General features: G+C 31.8%; 3 protein-coding genes across 3 annotated transcripts; 1 reads left to right on the top strand and 2 right to left on the bottom strand.

Moving 5' to 3' along the window:
- Positions 1-463: 463 nt before the first annotated feature.
- Positions 464-3,872, bottom strand: LOC101205787 (photosynthetic NDH subunit of subcomplex B 1, chloroplastic). The gene is made up of 6 exons (XM_004136050.3): positions 3,169-3,872; positions 2,138-2,328; positions 1,387-1,644; positions 1,137-1,242; positions 878-963; positions 464-759 (listed from the first exon to the last, which is right to left on the bottom strand). Exons 1-6 carry the CDS (start codon positions 3,754-3,756, stop codon positions 588-590), a joined length of 1,401 nt encoding a protein of 466 aa, XP_004136098.1. The 5' UTR covers positions 3,757-3,872; the 3' UTR covers positions 464-587.
- A 3,609-nt stretch (positions 3,873-7,481) lies between these two features.
- LOC101205558 (probable GMP synthase [glutamine-hydrolyzing]) lies at positions 7,482-11,646 on the top strand. The gene is made up of 5 exons (XM_004136049.3): positions 7,482-8,412; positions 9,954-10,011; positions 10,118-10,201; positions 10,308-10,449; positions 11,017-11,646. The coding sequence occupies exons 1-5, from the start codon at positions 7,926-7,928 to the stop codon at positions 11,359-11,361; spliced, it is 1,116 nt and encodes a 371-aa protein (XP_004136097.2). The 5' UTR covers positions 7,482-7,925; the 3' UTR covers positions 11,362-11,646.
- Positions 11,647-12,935: 1,289 nt separating this feature from the next.
- Positions 12,936-17,328, bottom strand: LOC101213412 (cinnamoyl-CoA reductase 1). Its single transcript, XM_004135827.3, has 5 exons — positions 17,091-17,328; positions 16,853-17,007; positions 15,261-15,446; positions 14,796-15,148; positions 12,936-13,306 (listed from the first exon to the last, which is right to left on the bottom strand). Exons 1-5 carry the CDS (start codon positions 17,221-17,223, stop codon positions 13,117-13,119), a joined length of 1,017 nt encoding a protein of 338 aa, XP_004135875.1. The 5' UTR covers positions 17,224-17,328; the 3' UTR covers positions 12,936-13,116.
- Between the last annotated feature and the right edge of the window lie 2,237 nt (positions 17,329-19,565).

Genomic DNA, 19,565 nt, shown 5'->3' on the forward strand with positions numbered 1-19,565 from the left:
GATAAGAATGGAAGAAAAAGATAAAATATGGTTAAGTCATTGAACTTTCGAGATTGTTTTATTTTGGCCCTCAAACTCTGAGAATGGTTGTTATTTGATGTTATACTTCCGCTTGTTCTATTTCGGTCCTTAAATTTTCAAAAGGTCTATTTTAGTACCCAAACTCTTCAAAATATAATCATTTTAACCTATTCTGTACTTTTAGAAAGCAACATATATAAATACACACACCAACCAATTGGTTTAAGATGTATGCAATCTATAATGTTATTTAACTACTCAACAGCTAGTTTTGGAGGAGAGAACAATGTGAGATTTTTTGTAAGAATGAATTTGAGAGGCCCAAATGAATCTTGACTTACCTTGTCAGAACTTAAGTTTGGTGTTTCCCAAAACCAAAACAAGCCACTTAGGAAGAAAACAAATGGAGAACAACTCTGAAAAAATAGCTACACCAGGCACAACATATACAATTACTCTTCTTTCATTGCCAACGCTTTGATTTACAACTAATGGTAACATAGGTGAAACAAAATGAAAGAATATCAAGATGATAAGCACAAATAGGATAAGAAAAATCTATGATGTCACTGAAAGGCAAGAGCTAGAGGCACTTCAAAACTCTGTATGGCCTTTTTAATTGTTCCCATATCGATGTCGATTAGCCGTCCTGTTGCTGACGAAACTGTGATGCATCTCTTTGCTTCAGCGTTGGGAACAAATAGTTTTGCCTTCTCTTCAGAACAAAACAAGGCAATGCTGTAAACACATTGGCACCACATAACATGTCAACCACAGTTCTTTCCATAGCAGATGGAAGATTTTAAGATCAGTAAGCAAACTATTGAGTTTCTATGAAGGAGAAACAGAACAATACCTTGGTTTTTCACGAGCAATGGCAAGTTGGACAGCAGCTGTGTTGGTAGCGATTAGACCGGCCGAGTCATTAATGAGAGCAGCTAGCTACACATTGCAGTTAAGAATGATATGTTTAGGCACTGAACTTTTATCAATTTCTTTGTAACCGTATCCTCTTCATTTTTCCTTGATTTCTTAGTTAACATTGTGTTTTGTGTATTTATCCTTTTGCAGTTTACTCATCAACACTAAAAGAGAAAGAAGGATCGTATGGATACCTGTCCGGGAGTCGTGATAAATACTATGCTTGCATTATTGCCGACCTCCTCCTCTACACTTTCCCGCTCCTTTTCATGTGGAATGACAAAGACTGGCTTGAATCCCCTGTATTTAGATTCAACAAACATTATCATCAGAAGATAGTGAGAGAAAAAAGCAGCATCAAGTTACTTTTTATTTCCTTCAATCCATTTGTATAAGCCTATAATGCATCCTTTTTTCCGACGAAGATATTGACATGGTACCAACCTTATACACTTGGCTATTTCTGCCCAAGCTCGAATGGGTAGCAAGCTATCAGTATCACCTTTGGACTGCATGGAGGCTTTCGAATCTGATTCTATTCCATGAATCACAATATATTTTCCCTTCTCAGCACCTGCTTTCCTATATTTTTCTGCTATAACCTCCTTCAATTTCCTCGCAATTGAAACTTTAAGTGGAGGAACGGGATGCCTGGGAACGCTACGAAATGGCCTCCCCAACCAGTCAACCATTTGATGATACCTAAATCATGAAAATCGGCCTTCAAGGCATCAAAAAGGTAGAAGTTTGAGCTAGATATTTCTCTTTGGTTCATAAGTTTGCATATAAAAACTACTATTGTCCTCTGATAAAAGCCACACTTTTCTCATTTAGAGGCAAGAAACTGCTCCTCATATCATAGAGGAGGATTGAGTTAACTAAAAGACAAACGATCAAATTCTTTTGAATTTAAAAACAACAAACTACTACTAAATCTAAAAGTTTAAACTAATAAGTTATGGTCTTATACTAAACCTAAAAGCTTATATTGATAAGTTAAAGAAATATAACATATTCCATATATACATTATTGGCATCCTCCTTTCGTGGCTTAGAAAATAAGCATAACATCGCAGTGAGAGATTATCAACAAAGTAACTCCCACCCCAAAGCTATCTCAAACTAATATTAGGCTCAAATGCTTATATGAAAACTTTTGTACAAATTTATAACAAAAACCATAAAATTTTCTCACATGTTGAACCCTCCCTCAGAAAGATTAGAGCTTTCTGGTTTAAATGTTTCGGACAGGAATAGCCCTGCTCCAGCAGCATTCACATCTGGGTAAATGTAGCTCACTCTGTCTCTGGCAGTTGTCATAAACAAAAACACAGCATGCCCAAGCCCTGCTAGCTTGGTTGACAAGACCATGTCATAGTACCTGCCCTGCAACAACAATGAAACCAGTTACACCACTCAAATCAGTCCGAATTTCTCTAATTCTCACTTAACTAAGTTAAAGCTTAAACCCTACAAACTCCAAAATTATTCAATGTGACCACCCTATTTGATGGTTTGGTATAGATTCAAATTTTATTTTTCCCTAACAACTTGATAGAACCTGATATATTGGAATATAAACAATAACCAAACTACAAAACAAACCAAGTAATTTGAGGTACTTGACCCTCCCTTCTTGAGATCACTCTCAAGCCAAGATATTGGCTAGCTTCTCCTTTCCTCTCCCTCTATATTTATAATCAAATATCATAAAAACCTATTAATTACTATCATACTTTTAATATCCCAATTACACCCTAAATATCATTCCTACCACAGCCATTGTTCAATCTTGAAAACCCCTGCCTCCATCACCATTCAATATTTCTTGACCCACTATTGGCCAAACCACTTGGACACTAGGGCCTATGTAGGTAGGATCACTTAGTCATATTTCATAATTGGAAAAACGAGGACAGAGTGAATGCATCCCACTCAATCAAAGAAAGTTATCGGAGTGTTGGCCAAGATGGGCAGCACTAAATTCTTTTCAAGTGATCTCAAAATCACTACTATGTCTACCAATTATGAGCATCATGAAAGTTCCATATCCAAGTAGAAGCGTGATAATCCTTGGCTATTGTTCTCTACAAATGTCAATCTAGCCCATTTCTTGAAAGAAGTCTCTGTAGGATCGCAATATTTAAAACCTTTCATACACCAAAACATGTAGAATCACTAGCAATACTGTTCTGTCCAAATTCAAGGTAAATTGTTGGAACCGACCTTAAGCAATCCAACCATGTCAGTATACTCTGCTGGTTCAGGAAAATAATCATCCGGATCATACACATTAGACCATCGCACATTCTTATTCAATTCAAAAGTCTGTTTACCCCTCGCCGAAGTCACCACATCGATTTGAACACCCGGGTACCGATCCTTAAGCAATTGAATCGTCGGAAAGAAGAGAAGGTTCTCATAAACACCCCCAGAGATCACGCAGCAGCACCGCCGCACATCTCCCCGGAGTTTGAGACCCAGGGAAGCGACTTCCACCATATAACCCTGAGGAAATTTCAAGAACCCATATGGATTGTTCGGATTATCCGGCGGCCGAGGATCCTCTTCCTGCTTCCCGTCAGAGTAGAGAGAGCCGTACTCCATCTCCGGATCCTCGCCGTCGTCGAATGGGTCAAACCATGGATTCTTCTTGGAACAGGGGATTTGAAATTTTGAAGAAGTTGAGAGAGAAATTAGTGGTGGGGATAGAAAAAAGGGTTTTGTGAAGTGGGTTGAAGGAGAAGAAGGTGGAAAGCTTGAAGTGGGCAAAAATGGGGGAAGGGATTTGGTGGGTAGAGAAGAAGTAGCCATGGATGAGTGTTGGGAGGTAGTTTCTTTGGGGATTTGGATTGAAATTCCATAGCGTTTAGGTAATTTGATCTTCAGAAATGTGTGGAAGGAAGGTTTGGATTTGGATAAGCCTTTCACTCCCTCTAACGTCTCTCTTTTTCTTAAATATTACTATTTCTCCCATAACTTTTGCAAAATTACCACTTACTCCTTGTAATTTTGGTGCCTAATACTAATAATTCAGTCATAATCTTAAATTTGTTTTAATTTGCATTCTTGAGTTATTAAATTAGAAAAATAAGAATTTTTTAAGAAAAAAATCAGCTATTTGGCGACGTGATTAACTCCTAAAACCAACTTTTACAAATAGAAAAATAAATTTGGTGTGTGTAATGGTTAATCTCTTTAATTTGTATGAACAATCTGACCAACACTTTTAGTTATCATCGTCAACCAAAGCTTCAAAAATCATCTCTGTTGACGGTAATCAACTAACTTTATTTCACCACTTTTTTGTGGTGGTTGCCTATCAATTTTTGTTGGTCATTTTTCTGTTAACGCTCTTGGTTTATTTTTGTCAATTGTTTTATGATAACGGTTATATATCAACTTTTGTCAATTGTTTTTTTATTACTGTTATTGGCCAACTGCCAACAACTATATTTTTGTTGTGATTGTCGTCGTTTGACTTCCATTTACTATTGTCACCAACCTCTGATTATCATTGTACAGTAATTGTCCATGACTACCTCAAAACACTATTCTCGATGATCGTTGTCGAACTTCTATCAAATTCTCCACAAACATATATATATAATCTTTTACTCTATCACAAACCAAATAAACTTTTACCTAAGAACACTTTTGAAAGAAAAAAATTATCAGATACACACGTGTTTTTCTTTCAAAGAGGTAGAAAAAATGTTTAAATAAAAATACATATTTTAGAAAACATTTTTTCCTTTAAGTCATTCCACAAATGAACATAATCGTATTGAATAGATATGTAATTTAACTCTAAATAAAAGACATTAAACACATTGAAATAGATATGTACATGTGTTTTTGAAAAAACTAAATTTTGATTAGTAGTTGAAATTGTAAAATAATTTGATTTGATAATTGGTGTGATAGATTAGAAATGAAATTGAGAAAAAGATAGGTTTGAAGATTGATTAGGGGAGGCAAGGAATCTAACCAACTTTGGTTTGTTAAAATTTATTAATAAAGTGACATTGTTGGGTTATGAAATTGAAATGAATATGACTACTTTTCACAAGTGTCATTGTTAGGGTAAATAATGATTTTGTTGTTATTTTGTAAGTCAAGCATTGCATGGGTTTTTTTTACACTTTTTCTTTCTAAATAGCTTCCGGAAAACCATAGTATGTTTGATTATAGAAAATTTTAAAATCTTCTATCAACCGAACTCTATTAATTTAATTATTGATAAAATCTAAAATTTGGTTATAGCTTATAAATATTTTAATTTATTTTATTATTTTAAAAAATGCTCCAATTTCAAAGGCTAAAATCAGTCATTTGTTTTAATTTTTTAAAACAAAACTATTATTCATTCACCTTCCTTTATAAATAGTGAAAATTACTTAATATAATTTTTTTTATACAAGTTTTAATTACTACTTAATAAATAAAAAAGATTGATAATAAAATATCAAATTTGATTGGAGGTACAATAAAATAAAATATGATTCAAAATATAAAGATAAAATTAGTATTTTAATTTCAAATTAAATTAAGTTGTCATATGTTGATATAAATTATTAAATTGATTACTTGATTAACAATAACCAAAAAATGAAATCCTAAACTTTTAATTTATATTAACTAGATTTTTGGACTTTTAGAAAGCTATCTACGAATTCTTTGAACTTTTAATTTTACAATGTTTAAATTTCTTAAATTTCATAGACATATATTTGCACGGAAAATAATTTTTTTTATTAGAGAAATGAAATATAGAGAATTTTCAGATATAAACATAGATTGAATTAAAAATAAATAAAATTATAATTTAGTTAAAAGTAAATAAATAACATAATGATGGTAATAAAAGCATAAAATATTGAATCATAAAGAAAACATAAAATATTGTAGTAAGGAATGATATAATATTGTTATATGTTATAATTACATATAATTAAGAATGGTTAAAGAATTCAAAGATACCAATTACATCATTTCATTGCATTTATCTTATTTTATGAATAAAAACAAATCCTAGTTTTTTATTATTTTTATTTTTTATGGATCATCCTAACCTTGTCAAATCTAAATTATTATGGAACTATGTAAATACATCCACATTCTTAACTTTTTAAAAAACAATCCTAACAAATTATATCAAATTTAATCCTATTTTCAATTCATCACATTAAACTTAAATTGTATATATCTACATTTTCCAAATAAAAATGTATATATATATATCATATGAAAAATTATCAAAAATATAACTTTTGACAAAATATTTACACTTCGTAGAAAAATTAACTGTGATTAATTTTATTTTTAATAGTTTTGTTCTATCGAGTATAAATAGTTTGTCAATTTTGTTTTGAAAAACTCTTTTACATATTTATCTATGAAAATTGTAAAAACAAAAAAAACAAAATATTTACGATTCATAGAAAAATTATGTGTAGTAAATTTTATGCTTTGTTATATGAAGTGTAAATTAGGTCTAATATCGTTCTTCAAGTTTATGTAAGAAGTTATGATATTTGTAGTGATTGAAATGAAACTTGGATGAAATTATTCGGGTAGAGAGACGTATTTATAAAGTTGAGAGTAAAAGAATATATTTCTTCCTAAATAACAAATAAACAATTGATATTTTTGTGGCTAATATTGTAAAAAACAGTTTAAATTTTACGTCAACCTGAGCATAATTTAACTAATAAAATCATACATACTTTATTACTCAAAAGTGATATAGCAGGAAAGTTGTTTGATTTAGCAATGAAGTTGCTTTCTTATAAATTTGGCCCTTTTAATTATGCATAAATTATTGCAATGTATAATTGTACTGTTTTTTTCCTTCTTCATACCCATAATTAACCATATATCATTTACCTCAAACACAAATGTTAAAAACTACATAGTTCAATATATAAGGAAATTTATGTACTCATTAAATAAATATTCCTATTTTTTCATTTCAAATTTCATTTTGGTGCTTACAAGGTCGATGTTCATTTTATTTTAGTTTCTATATTTTCAAATGTTTGAATTCAGTCTCTTCATAGTTTTGTTATGTAGAATTTAAGCGATTGTTTGACCAATGCTTCAAAATTTATTATTGATAGATGATCGACTTTTATCGACTATATCAACAGTGTTTGTTACGGATAGATTTTAAAATTTGGCTATATTTGAGGGAAAAATAAGTAAAAAAACAATGTAAGTTATTAAAAGAAAAGAAAAGGAAAAAAAACAAAAGATATTTGAAGGTTTAAAATATCTATTTTGGGTCCTTATAGATGTTGTTATTAAAGGCATAGTCCTTGTACGTTATACCTGAAAGGATTGTTGAATTTGAAGAAATTGCAATTTGGTCCCTAATGAAAATAAAATTTGAATTTGCATAAAAAGGGTGATGGGTGAGGTTGAATAATTTTTCCAGCTCAACGTCCACAGTCCCACCAATACTGACGTGGCAGTCCACGACTGGTCTGTCATTTTCCTTTCTCTCACCCCCACCTTTCTCTCTCTCGATTCGTTGCTTTCTTGAGCAGGAAAGTCGAACAAAAATTTGAGTCTCAACCCTCAAAAAATTTTCTCCCACTTTCTCATTTTTTTTTCCCATTTCTCTCTCTTCTTTCTCTTTTGATTTTCATACTCTCAAACACAATCATGGCCGTTCCGAATTTTTCATCATCTTCTTCCAGATAAGTTTTTCCCCCTTTGAGCTCTTTTTTCTTCATCAATGTCGCTCCATTTTTCAAACCAACTTAGGGTTCTGCCTCTTCTTCTTTCCCATTTACTCCCAAACCCTACTGTTTCAAACCCCTTTTGACCTTTTTTGTTCAAATGAAGTAGAGGTGTTTTTTTTTCTTTTTTTGGGTTTAATCTGTCCCCTGCTTGATTTCGACACCCCAAATTGTGGTTCTGGTGATTATTGTTTTTGTTTCTGCATTTTTTAATTGAGAAGAAGAAATTTCACTGAAATGTCAGGCCCTCCGAGAATCCGGTCTATGAATGTGGCGGATTCCGATTCACGACCGGTACTTGGGCCTACTGGGAACAAAGCGCGAACTGTAGAGACTAGAAAACCTGGTGTGAAGCCATTGAAGAAGCTTGAAAAGCCTCGTCAAGAAGTTGAATCAAAGGACAAAAGGGTGCCATTGTCTCCGCCTCAATGTGTTACAGTTCCATCGGTTTTAAGGCAACAGGATCGCCACCAGGCGATTCTCAATCTGTCAATGAATGCCTCGTGTTCTTCGGATGCGTCGTCTGATTCATTTAATAGTCGGGCGTCCAGTGCAAGAGGTACGAGACAGCGTGGTCCAAATTTGAGAAGGAAGCAATGTAGTACGGTTAAGGGGGCTGACAAGGCTGTTGAAAAAGTTGGTGTCGAAAGCGTGGCCGTGGTGGTGGATACAGTTGGTTGCTTAGAGTCCAAAAAACGATGTGCTTGGGTAACGCCTAATACAGGTACTTGTACATTGAGTTTAAATTTTCTGTTCGTTTCTGTTAGCTAAAAGTGGTATTCTGATCTTGCCAGCATTGCAATTTAGTCGGCGACTAAGTTGTGAGCATTGTCAAGTTGATTATTAAATGAAGGATTGAAGCTCATTATATCAATGTGGGTTCTAGTAGTGTTCTTTTCATGATTATAAAGGACTACAGTCATAAGACGTCGAAAGTTTGAGCAAGCAACATGCAGAACATTTGCTGTTCTGATTGGCTAGGTTCACATATCTTGAGTGGTTGATTTTCATCTCATTAGTGGCTTTCTTCTTGCTATCTGATACGGCTTTCATTCCTCACTGTGCTCTTGTACACTCTAGGAGAAATCTAGCATCGACGGCCACAATGTAGTAGTTCCTACTTTCATGACTGTTAGAAATGTGTAGATAGAAAAGCATTTTTTCATCCATCAACCATGGAAATAGAGTCGACCCCTACATACTTTGCCGAACTACTCACCCTTCTCTACTTCTTTCTTCTCCATCGTTTTGGAGATGTGATGGTGAATTTCAAACTAAAGATAACAAATCGAGGGCTGATTTATATGCTATGTGTTACTGGACTGTAATGCTGTCTAAGTTAACTTGTCATTTGGCCTCAAGTTACCTTTTAATTTTTTGTTTTTCAAGAGTGATCATCTTGTTAGCATTCAGTCCGCTTTACCTTTCAAAACTTGAAATCTTTAGTTTATTAAGATTGCGGATTATTTGTTATTTTCTGGTTTACAAATTTAAGTTCGTGACTAGCGGGGGCTCAAGAGTTAAAGAAATGGGAAAATTGGAAAAAGTAGCACACTTCTGGTGGAATATTTGAAAATTTGAAAAGATAAAAAAGTTAAAATAAAATTGGGGAAGATTTGAAAAATGGTAGAATCTTGGTCTAATTGTCTACCGAGATGCACCGAGAAAACTGTAACTTGGAAAATTTTAATATGTTAGGAAAACCTAGGTGGTCGATCTCTCGTCAAGAAAAACAAAATTACTAGTTTTCCCTAAGTGTGCTATTTTTTAAATGTAAAATCAAAATGGTGCTATTTCTCAAAATTTCCCAAAGAAATGATAGAGCTAAGTATTTTATTGATGAGAGTCGTTTCACATGTTTCCCTCAAGCAGGTTCATATTATAGCTTACAAATTTGACCATCTCTTCTCTCTAATACAAGTCCATTTCCTAATGCCCCCACCTCATTAATTTTTTTCTTCTCCATCCTAGTGACCATTCCAGCTTTTCTTTCATCACAAACTTGGACATCATCTTTAAATTTTACCCTTTGTCCGTAGACTTTATGTCTAGTTTTTCATTAAGCAAATGTGGGATTGAAATGCTGAATGTAATGTGCACCACTTAGTCTGTTGCTGGTTTTCACTCAAATTGTTTACGCCTTCCTTGAGGCTATGGTTGCCAATCTCATGACTCATCCAGAATCGAGAATTTTTTCTCTTCTTTCTAAGATCTTTTCAAGTTTGTTTGGGAACCTAAGCATGATTGTTTTTCTCTTTTCACTAGATCCATGTTATGCTGCTTTTCATGACGAAGAATGGGGAGTACCGGTTCACGATGACAAGTGCGTAACTTTATGATGAAGTTTCATATTTTCTTTATTTCAATCTTTGCATCAAACTCCATTCACCTACTTTATCTTTAATCGCTAAAAAATCCCCCACTTGCAGAAAATTGTTTGAACTGCTTTGCCTATCGGGCGCATTGGCTGAACTTACATGGCCTGCCATCCTCAACAAAAGACATCTATTTAGGTATTACTTTACTGCTGAGTTTATTATGCTTATTTTTTAGCAGTGAGTGTAGTATTATCATTTTATTCAAGCAATGACTTCATTGGTATGCTAATGTGTACTTAAGGGAAATTTTTTTGGACTTCGACCCAACTGCCGTTTCGAAATTAAACGAGAAAAAGATGGTTGCTCCTGGAAGTGCTGCTACTTCTTTACTGTCAGAACTCAAGGTTCGAGCTATCATTGAAAATGGTCGTCAAATGTGCAAGGTACCAACTCTTGCCTCTCCTATCGAATTGTATATTAGTTTGCTTTATTGCATAAAACAGACAAATATGTTGCCTGTGTTGAGTGAATGCGCTCTGTTTGAAAATTCTTGTCTTGTCTGGCATGCAAACACACAGTCGCTCTCCTACCCATCTAATGATTTATAACCTGTCATATCGTTTCCCTTTCCATTGCAATGCAGGTCATTGTTGGGTTTGGTTTTTTAAGTTTTTAATGTCATGTTTATAATGTCTAATCACAAACCAATCAAAGAAGATAGAGATTTGGAGAAATGTCTTTAATGGGGTGTTTGGGCCACCGACTTTATAAGTCGGTGTTATACTAATCTTCACCTACTTCAACAGCTATTGAAGTTTGCACATTTATCGAGGAGCTTCATCTTTCCTTCTCTCTTCTTTCTCTCTAGTGATCCTAACTTTAACCTAAACAACTCTACTTTAAATACAAACTTCTTAACTCCAACCGCTTAACTTCATGCTTCAAAACTCAACTTTCCGTGTCAAACAGTTTCTAATTTTTATTTTTACCTCTTCTCCATCGTGGTGCAGGTAATTGATGAATTTGGTTCCTTCAACGTGTACATGTGGAACTTTGTGAACCATAAACCAATCATCAGTCAGTTCCGGTACCCACGTCAAGTCCCGGATAAGACATCGAAAGCAGAGGTGATAAGCAAGGATCTCGTAAAGAGAGGGTTTCGAAGCGTAGGACCAACAGTCATCTATACATTCATGCAGGTGGCTGGGTTAACTAATGACCATCTCATCGGTTGCTTTAGGTTTACAGAATGTATAGAGACACAAACAGCAGAGAAAGGAGAAAGAGATGGTGGTGAAATGAAGCTTAATCCTAATGAGAAAATGCCAGAGGCTTTGAAAAACTTGGAACTATAAAAGAAACCATTGGTAGCTTTTGAACCTTTGCCTCGTTGTAATTAGCTTCCAGAGTTCTTTTTTTCTTTTCTTTTCTTTTTTTGTAATGATGGCTTGTAAATTCCTTGATGGGATATTCGCCACTTCTTTCAATGGGGTAAATTTTAGCAATGATTTTGTGTATAAACTGAATTGGATACAGAAGACAGCTAGAATCAGTTCTGTTAGTTTATTACTTCAAGCAATGTGGTTGGTTATTTACATTTAGAATTTATATTTAAAACCATTATGTTGGTTCCACTTCTACTTCTAACATGAGCTCTCATTTTGTTGGTTTCTTTCTTTTCTTCCTGCAACATATGATTCAAATCCATTGAGTTCTTCTTGTTGATATTCATTCGATGCTGTTTTGGAAAAATGTTGCACCTTTGGAATTTTTTGTTTGTGGGTTCATTTCCCCTCTCTAATAAAAGTTTGAAGCTTAATATCCAAACGATTTTGTTTAATTTTTAGAAATTGTATTGTCAATCACTATTATTTTGATTTTCTCACCATATTTCTAACACATTCGAAATCTTACCCAAAATTTAAAACTATAAAAAATTATACAAGAAATTTTTTTCATACTTTTAATTTTGAGTAGGACTTGGAATGTGTTAGAAATGTGGTAAAAAAACAAAAAATAATAGTGAGATTCACTATACAATTTCTAAAAATTAAACAAAATTATAAAACTTCAAACTTTTATTGGAGAGGGGACATGAACCCACAAACAAAAAATTGAAAAGGTGTAACTTTTTAAATTTCTTTGTTTGTAATATTAAAAAATAAATTAAACTTTTATAACAAATTATAAAAAGCTTAATTTTTTTAAAATTTGAAAACAAAACGCTAACACCTTTTAGTGATAGTCTTTTATCCGTAAAATTAGGTATATAAACTCTACTAAAACTAAACTACTGAATAGTAGTATAGAGTTTTGAAAAGAAAAAAACCTATAAATTTCAAAGGCTAACAAAAAAAAAAAAAAATATCATTACTTTTATGGGACTAAATCTGATGTAGATTATGTTTGTTGATCATGCTTTTGCTTTTTAAATCTTAATATATTATTGTTACTTTCCCTTTTTACTTAGGAAAAAGAAAGAAATCACTGTTGTGAGTCTCCTTTTGTAAGAACTAGGAAGAGAAACTAAAGAGGCACTTAAAAGCTGCTTTTATAAACACTTTTCTTTTTTAATAACAAAAATTTATTTTCTTTTCATCTTTTTTATTTCTAATTTGCTTTTTTTTGCAACACCTGATGTGTTTAATGATTAAAGTTTCTTGTACTCGAAAAGGGTGAAAAAGAAAAGAAAAGAAAAGCTCTCTTCCTAGGAAAAGTATGAAAAGTGAACCATGATTTGGGGTGATTAATAAATTATTTAAAATTAAATGATAGATTTATAATTTTGTGTTATATAAATCCATGAAATTTTAATTTCTTTTCTCTTTCGATTTTGGACTAATGAGTATAGTGACTCATAAATTGGACCGAAATGCAACACGAGCATAATTCAACGTACATAAACTATTGATGGTGAATGAAACGAAAGTTTGCTGCAAAATCAAATCACATACTGATCATAAACAATTTACATGAGACTTTTGTAGAACTTAGTTGCATTCATGATGTTCAAAATAGGAACAACTCATTACAAACATTGAAGGATAAAGAGATTATTTCAATATATAAGTCGCCCAAATTCTAAGCATACATTCCTATATAACTAAGATTCAAGATTGAATTTGAATGGAATCTGGTGGTTGAGTAGAAGTGGGAATTGGGAGGTGACCTTTCTCTTGTAAACTTTTAACGGTGTCGTATAGACACTGCTTTGCTGGAGTGAACTCCAATCCCAACTCCTTCAGCTTCTTGTTTGAGAACTTGTATGCTTTCTTCCTTGGGTTCACTTCATCTGAGCATCTAATTAAACATAAATGCACATGTATGAATAACTCTATTCTCGGGTTCATAGTACAAGTTCGTCCATGTTAGTTGAAACATACAAAAACTAATAGAACCTTTCAAAATATTTTACAATAGTATGTAGGAGTGTGTTTGAGAGTAATTCTTACACAGTTAAATATATAAGTAAATATAATGTTGATAAAAGACTGTCATTTTGGGAGAAATAGAAAGAGTTTGAATATATGATGGAACCATGCCCAAAAGTCTTCAAACCTATAACAAAACAGACTATAGACTTTTAACTCAAGACGTTGAAAACAGAAAGGGAAAAGTAGTAATGGGGTCGGTCAGACCAACAATAAGTGATAAGGATCACAAGGGGAGGGGGTTGGTGAGAACCTTTCAGCACCACGATGTTAAAAAGAGCCATCAATTTCTTTAATAAACTAAGGTTAGCTGTTTATATCATTGATCAAATATTCAGAGTTGGTATACCTACTACACCTCACTTAACCCCCAGAAAATTCCAAGTTCTTTTCTTCTACTTTTCCTTACTGAACCCTGTTTCTTCAATTTTAGTACAGCCTACTTTTGCATTGATAGTTAAAAGTTCCCAGTATGTTCCATTGACTATTTGATTTCTAAATAGATGAACTGTTTGGTAAGAATTCCCTTGCTGTGACAAATTACATTTCATAAAAGAGAGAAATTATTGTTAATGAAACATAGTCAAATTTTAAATAGCAAACAATGTCCTTTTCAAATATTATTTCTTACTTCATAAGATAGAAAACAAAGTAAATATCAATTTTATCTCCTAATCAATTTAACTTTTAAAAAGTTTCTAACTTGTAAGACAAAAAAAGAAAACGTGTAGCATACTTTCTAAAGTTTATATGAACCAAATAAATACAAAACTCAAATATTTATATAATAAACGTATGGTTAGTCATTCCTATAAGGATGAGCATAACTCATTGACTTTTGATAACTTTTATATCTCACATTCTATTTTATTTAGAAGGTTAGTATGTTAGGTAGGAGAAATAATAGGTCATTATATGACCACAGTCCGTATCAATATCAATGTAGCCATTCCAAATTTGGGCCCCCTCCAAACTCCACCTAAATGATATTATTTGATAGAAAAAGTCAATCCTATTGAAGGATATGAAGATGTTAAACAGTACATGTCAATTATCACCTAACTACATTTTCGTAACAATTTCTTATTTAAAAAAACTTATGGTAGATTAATTTTTTTGCCTACCTATGTCATAGACGTTATACTTAGGGGCAAATAGTTGGACCATTTTGCCATTTTTTACAATTCCTATCGAGGATGACTTACATTTTGAAAACTCCATTTATGTGTATATATGGACAACCCAAGAAAGAAATTAACTAGTGTACGTGTTTATAGGAAAAACCAAAACCAAAACAGGTATAACTTAATAGAAACGTTTTAGGCATAAAATTAAATAGATACTTGATAAATACTTACTTGGTAGGAACGGGATATTCTGGGAACAATTTGGCCAGAATCTCAACAACCTCCCCTCTATGAAGCACACTCTCGGCGCACAGGTACCGGCCGGCGGCGGAGGGAGTCTCGTACACAAGGATATGAGCTAGAGCCACATCCTTCACATGCACATATGCCTGAACGGAATTGGCGTAAGTCTTAGCCGATCCAGTCAAGTATTTCAGTATATGAATTATGCTCGCATTAATGGTGGATTGCAACAATGGCCCTAGAACCAGAACTGGATTCACCACCACCAAATCCACCCCCTTCTCCTTTGCAACCTCCCATGCCGCCTGCTCCGCCACAGCTTTACCATAACAATACCAATTCTGCAAATCCCCAAATTCAATCGCAAAATCTCAGTTCATAAATTAATCAGAAATTAGTGTTTAAAAACAATTTAATTAGTCGTAACTATAAGGAAATTGAAGGAGATTGTACCTTTGTGTTCTTGCAGAACTCGAGATCGCTCCAACAGGACTCGTCTACGATGTCGTCTGGACCACGGTTAGGGTCCATATAGACTGCACCGATGGAGGAAGTGAACACGACGCGACGGACATTGGCTTCGGCCGCCGCGATTATGACGTTCTTTGTGCCGTTGACCGCCGGTTCCACCATTTGCTCCTGTAAAAGTTGAAGAAAAGCAGAACCGCCATTCTTGTGACTCTCCCAAACCCAACGGATGGCGCAAAGAGGGAAATCATCTAAACAATCATCCACAAAACAAATGCATGCAACAAAGTTTTTTTTTTTCTTCTTTTTTTCTGATTAATTGAAATGGAAGTTTTACTTTTTTATGAGATAAGGAGAGTCTACCAACAAATGTAATTCATGGGTCTTTTTCAATATACGTTTAATTAGATGACTTGATTAGTAAGCTTGATGATGGTGATGATATGATCTAACTTATTCCAATATATTAAATAAAAAGTTAAACTTCATAATCATTTTGTTTGGATTATTCACGTGGAAAAAATGTTTTTCTCAATATATTATTGAAAATGCATTTAAAATTTAATCTGTTTTTTCTTAAATGGATAATTTTTCAATCTCAATTGTTAGAGATGTATTTATGCCTCACATAGTCTATTATATCAATGACCATCAAACATAGAATTTGTTATAAGTTGTAAATATTTTATAAAATTTATTATTTTTAAAATTTTCTCTTTTTTAAATTAATATTTTTTCATATTTAAACACTTTAAAACTAATCTAATCATGCAAGTTTACAACTACTTTCACTACATCAGTCCTTTAAAAATAAATTTCGTCACAAAATATTTACAAGCTATAGCAAAATTTTAAATTCTATTCCTAACAAACATTTGATATCTTATTTTTTGCCATAGTGCAAATATTTTAATTTATTTTACTATTTTTAAAATAGGTCAGTTAAAAGTATTTTAAAAAATCAAAGTTAATATTTGAAAACCTATAATAATAATAAATAAATAAGGGTTTGAAATTTGTGTTTTTTTCCAACCTCTCCGGAAATATATTTGAATTTTAAGTCAAAGTTTGGAAACAAATATAGTTTTTTAAATTATATAATTTTATCTCTATGGTATTTATATATTTTTTAAGAAAAAGAATTGAATTATTTATTAAAGTTCATAAATAAATAAATAAAAAATGACTTATTTATGGTTTACATGGTTTAAGCTTATTCTCTTTTTATTTTTGTTGAGTATATAAGAGTTGAATTGATAGTCCAATATTTAAAAATGAAAAGTTGTAGAAATCTTTATTATTTGAATCCAAAATGTTTTGATTTTGGTAAAGTTAGTTTGAGAAACATGGTAAGGTATGGATTAAAGGGATGTTTGTAGAGTTAAAATTTGATAATAAACAGAGAAGAATGGGAAAAAGACACGTCATGGGTATGTATATGATGTATTTGGTATTAGTTAAAAGTGGAACCACGCATGCACTCATTAAGCAATATATCTTCTTTTGTTACCATTTCCATTCTCTACCCAAACTCGAATTTTTCCAGGCTAAACAAACAAACACCATAAATCACTAACCGGATCGTCAGTCACAGGCGACGCCGTATGGAAAACGCCATCGCACCCGTCAATCGCCGCTTTAAGGCTTTCCAAATCAAGAAGATCCGCTTTATACAAACTCAACCGCTCCTCCGCACCTTCCAGTTCTCTCAAATGCCCGTTCTTCGGATCCTCTGTAACAACAACAACAACCATATTTCACACTGCAAATACACATAGACGAATTATTAGGTAAATTATATATTATATATCTAACCTGGATTTCTGAGGGTTCCTCTTACGAAATAGCCTTTGTGGAGGAGGAGTTTGACGATCCAAGAGGCAATGAAGCCACCGGCGCCGGTGACGCAGACGGTGGAGGAGTGAGATGAAGGAGTATCGACTGGCATGATGGTTGGAGAGAATGCGTGTAAGTTAGTGGAAAAGGTTTGGTGGAACAGAGAGAAGAAAAGGAAAAAGTTGAAAAGGAAGAAGGAAGGAAGAATGTTGAAGTTTGAAGGCTTTTGGTCCCATTTTATAAGAAAAGAAAAAAAGTTTGATGCAAATTAACCACTCACCTAACACCGGTAATTCTAATTTTAATTTCTTCTTCTTTTATAGGAAAAATAGCTTCGTAAAATGAATTCACTTTATTTTGTTGCTTCATATAGATATATTCCTAAAATTAAATCAAATATTTATAAAGTATAACTTAACCTTATTTCTCTATCCGTTTCTATCTTTTTAATAATTTTTTAATTTAAAATAAATTTTTTTATAGTTCTCTAGTTTAGTTAAATAGTTTAGAAAATTAGTTTTTTCAAATAATAAAAATCCAAATTATTTACATTTTGCGATTGAAAAATAACACTAAAATACAAAAATCTACCGCGCTTGATTTTGTAATTATTTTTATCTATTTTATCATTTTTTACTATTACTTTTTGTAATTATTTTTGTCTATTTTATCATTTTTTTTTATAATTACCTTTTAGAATATTGCGTTTTGAATTATTTATGAAAAAAGTTTTTCAACAATACAATTTATTTTAAACAAATTGAAACTCTTACACGTCTTGTTATATCTTTTTACAAATATCTATTTACATAATTTTATTTAAAATCCTATTTTCTCCACTTTTGGTTTTAAGTGTTTTTTCAAATGGATTTGTTTTTCAATCTCACTTTTTAAAATTTATCAAATATCTCAAATTATTTTTTATAAAAATTTAGTAATAATTTAATTATGTCAATTAAGACGATATATTTACTTTGGCAAAAGTCTCGATAATAGCTTATTTTTGTGTCCTAGAAATCGTTTGGGTCATGGCATAACAAAAATATATGTTAATTTTATTTGATGTAATTGTTTTAATTATGTGTAATAAATTATAATTTTTATTTTTACAAAGACATTTTGAACATGTGGATACACCACTTGACATGTCACACATAGAAACTTTAGGACCATATGATTTTAAAATTTAAATACAAAATTGGATATTCCATCTCAATGGATGAGTGAATTTCTATTATTGTTAAATTAAATTTTATTTAGCAAAATGATAAATAAATATATATATATATATATATATATATATATATATATATGGTCAATTATTTGTACGTCATCAAAGTTATTTGTGAGAAGTGATAGTGTGAAAACTAATTGTTTAATGTTGTGATGGGAAATGGTTTGAGTGTTAAGGGCATCATAAAGTGAAGCACACATTGATAAGATGGGAGTTGGTGGACGAGGAGAAAGAGAGGGAGAAAAGTTCATGGTGTAGTTGAGAAGATAATGATAATAATAGTAATAATGGTTGGTTTTTGTTTTGTTGAATGGACTCGAATTGGCCAAGAAGCCATTTAATTTGTTGAAGTTTGGTAAATCCATGTTGGAAGGTGGGAGGAATCAATAAAAATGGGTTTAGATGCATATTTTGTAGGCATATAGACATTATATTTTTAGTGTTTTTAGGGTTGTATAGGAGTGAAATCGATATCCGTGAAGGAAATTAAGAAATGTTTTGTTAATTATGTAATAATAAGGTGTGTAGGTACCTTCATTTTTTGTTGTTCAATCAACGTAATTAACATTTCAAACGCAGGTATTCATTCAAATAGCATCTATTTTTTATAAAATATAACAGGTAATTAGATATACTATAAGACTATTATTAAATGGTTATTCGCTTTTAAATTTAGTACTTTTGCAATTTAGAAAATAGAGTGACATGAACTCTATTATCACAAAAAATTTTGCTATTTTTGCAAATGCCTCTATTTTTATAGTAAAATATTACTATCTATCAACGATATATCATAATAGATCAGGATAGACTCCTAGTTGTGTCTGTCTATGTTTATTAATAGACGCAAATAGTAGTTTATTGCGGTCTATTATAGATGAAACTATGATATTTTAATATATTTATAAATATTTTAGTAGTTTTGTTATTTAAAATAATTTTTTCATTTTTAATTACTCATTAATAATGTAAATATATAATTTAAATTCATAAAAATAGAATATTAAAGATCGAAACATTTGCCAAACTATTCGATTGTTTTTATTATTATTTAAAGATATACTTAGAGTAGTACTTAAAATTATATGTGTTTAAGTTGTGAAAGCAAACACAATATTAATTCATATAGGCATTTATATTTTGTATTACGTCCTATTCTTAGATATATTCATCAACCAAAATATCTAATTTATGTATAATGTTAATATTAAAATTATCAT

Source organism: Cucumis sativus, chromosome 7 (genome assembly GCF_000004075.3).
Source record: "Cucumis sativus cultivar 9930 chromosome 7, Cucumber_9930_V3, whole genome shotgun sequence".
Lineage (NCBI taxonomy): Eukaryota > Viridiplantae > Streptophyta > Magnoliopsida > Cucurbitales > Cucurbitaceae > Cucumis > Cucumis sativus.

Coding starts and splice junctions, on each gene's coding strand:
- LOC101205787 (XM_004136050.3), bottom strand. CDS start 3,756: ATGGCTACTTCTTCTCTACCCACCAAATCCCTTCCCCCATTTTTGCCC. Junction 1,645..2,137: donor TCTGAGGGAGGGTTCAACAT/GTGAGAAAATTT, acceptor TTCATGATTTAG/GTATCATCAAATGGTTGACT. Junction 1,243..1,386: donor GAAATAGCCAAGTGTATAAG/GTTGGTACCATG, acceptor ATCTAAATACAG/GGGATTCAAGCCAGTCTTTG.
- LOC101205558 (XM_004136049.3), top strand. CDS start 7,926: ATGTCAGGCCCTCCGAGAATCCGGTCTATGAATGTGGCGGATTCCGAT. Junction 10,012..10,117: donor GTACCGGTTCACGATGACAA/GTGCGTAACTTT, acceptor CCCCACTTGCAG/AAAATTGTTTGAACTGCTTT. Junction 10,202..10,307: donor AACAAAAGACATCTATTTAG/GTATTACTTTAC, acceptor TGTGTACTTAAG/GGAAATTTTTTTGGACTTCG.
- LOC101213412 (XM_004135827.3), bottom strand. CDS start 17,223: ATGCCAGTCGATACTCCTTCATCTCACTCCTCCACCGTCTGCGTCACC. Junction 15,447..16,852: donor CGCCTGTGACTGACGATCCG/GTTAGTGATTTA, acceptor CAACTTTTACAG/GAGCAAATGGTGGAACCGGC. Junction 15,149..15,260: donor AGTTCTGCAAGAACACAAAG/GTACAATCTCCT, acceptor GGGGATTTGCAG/AATTGGTATTGTTATGGTAA.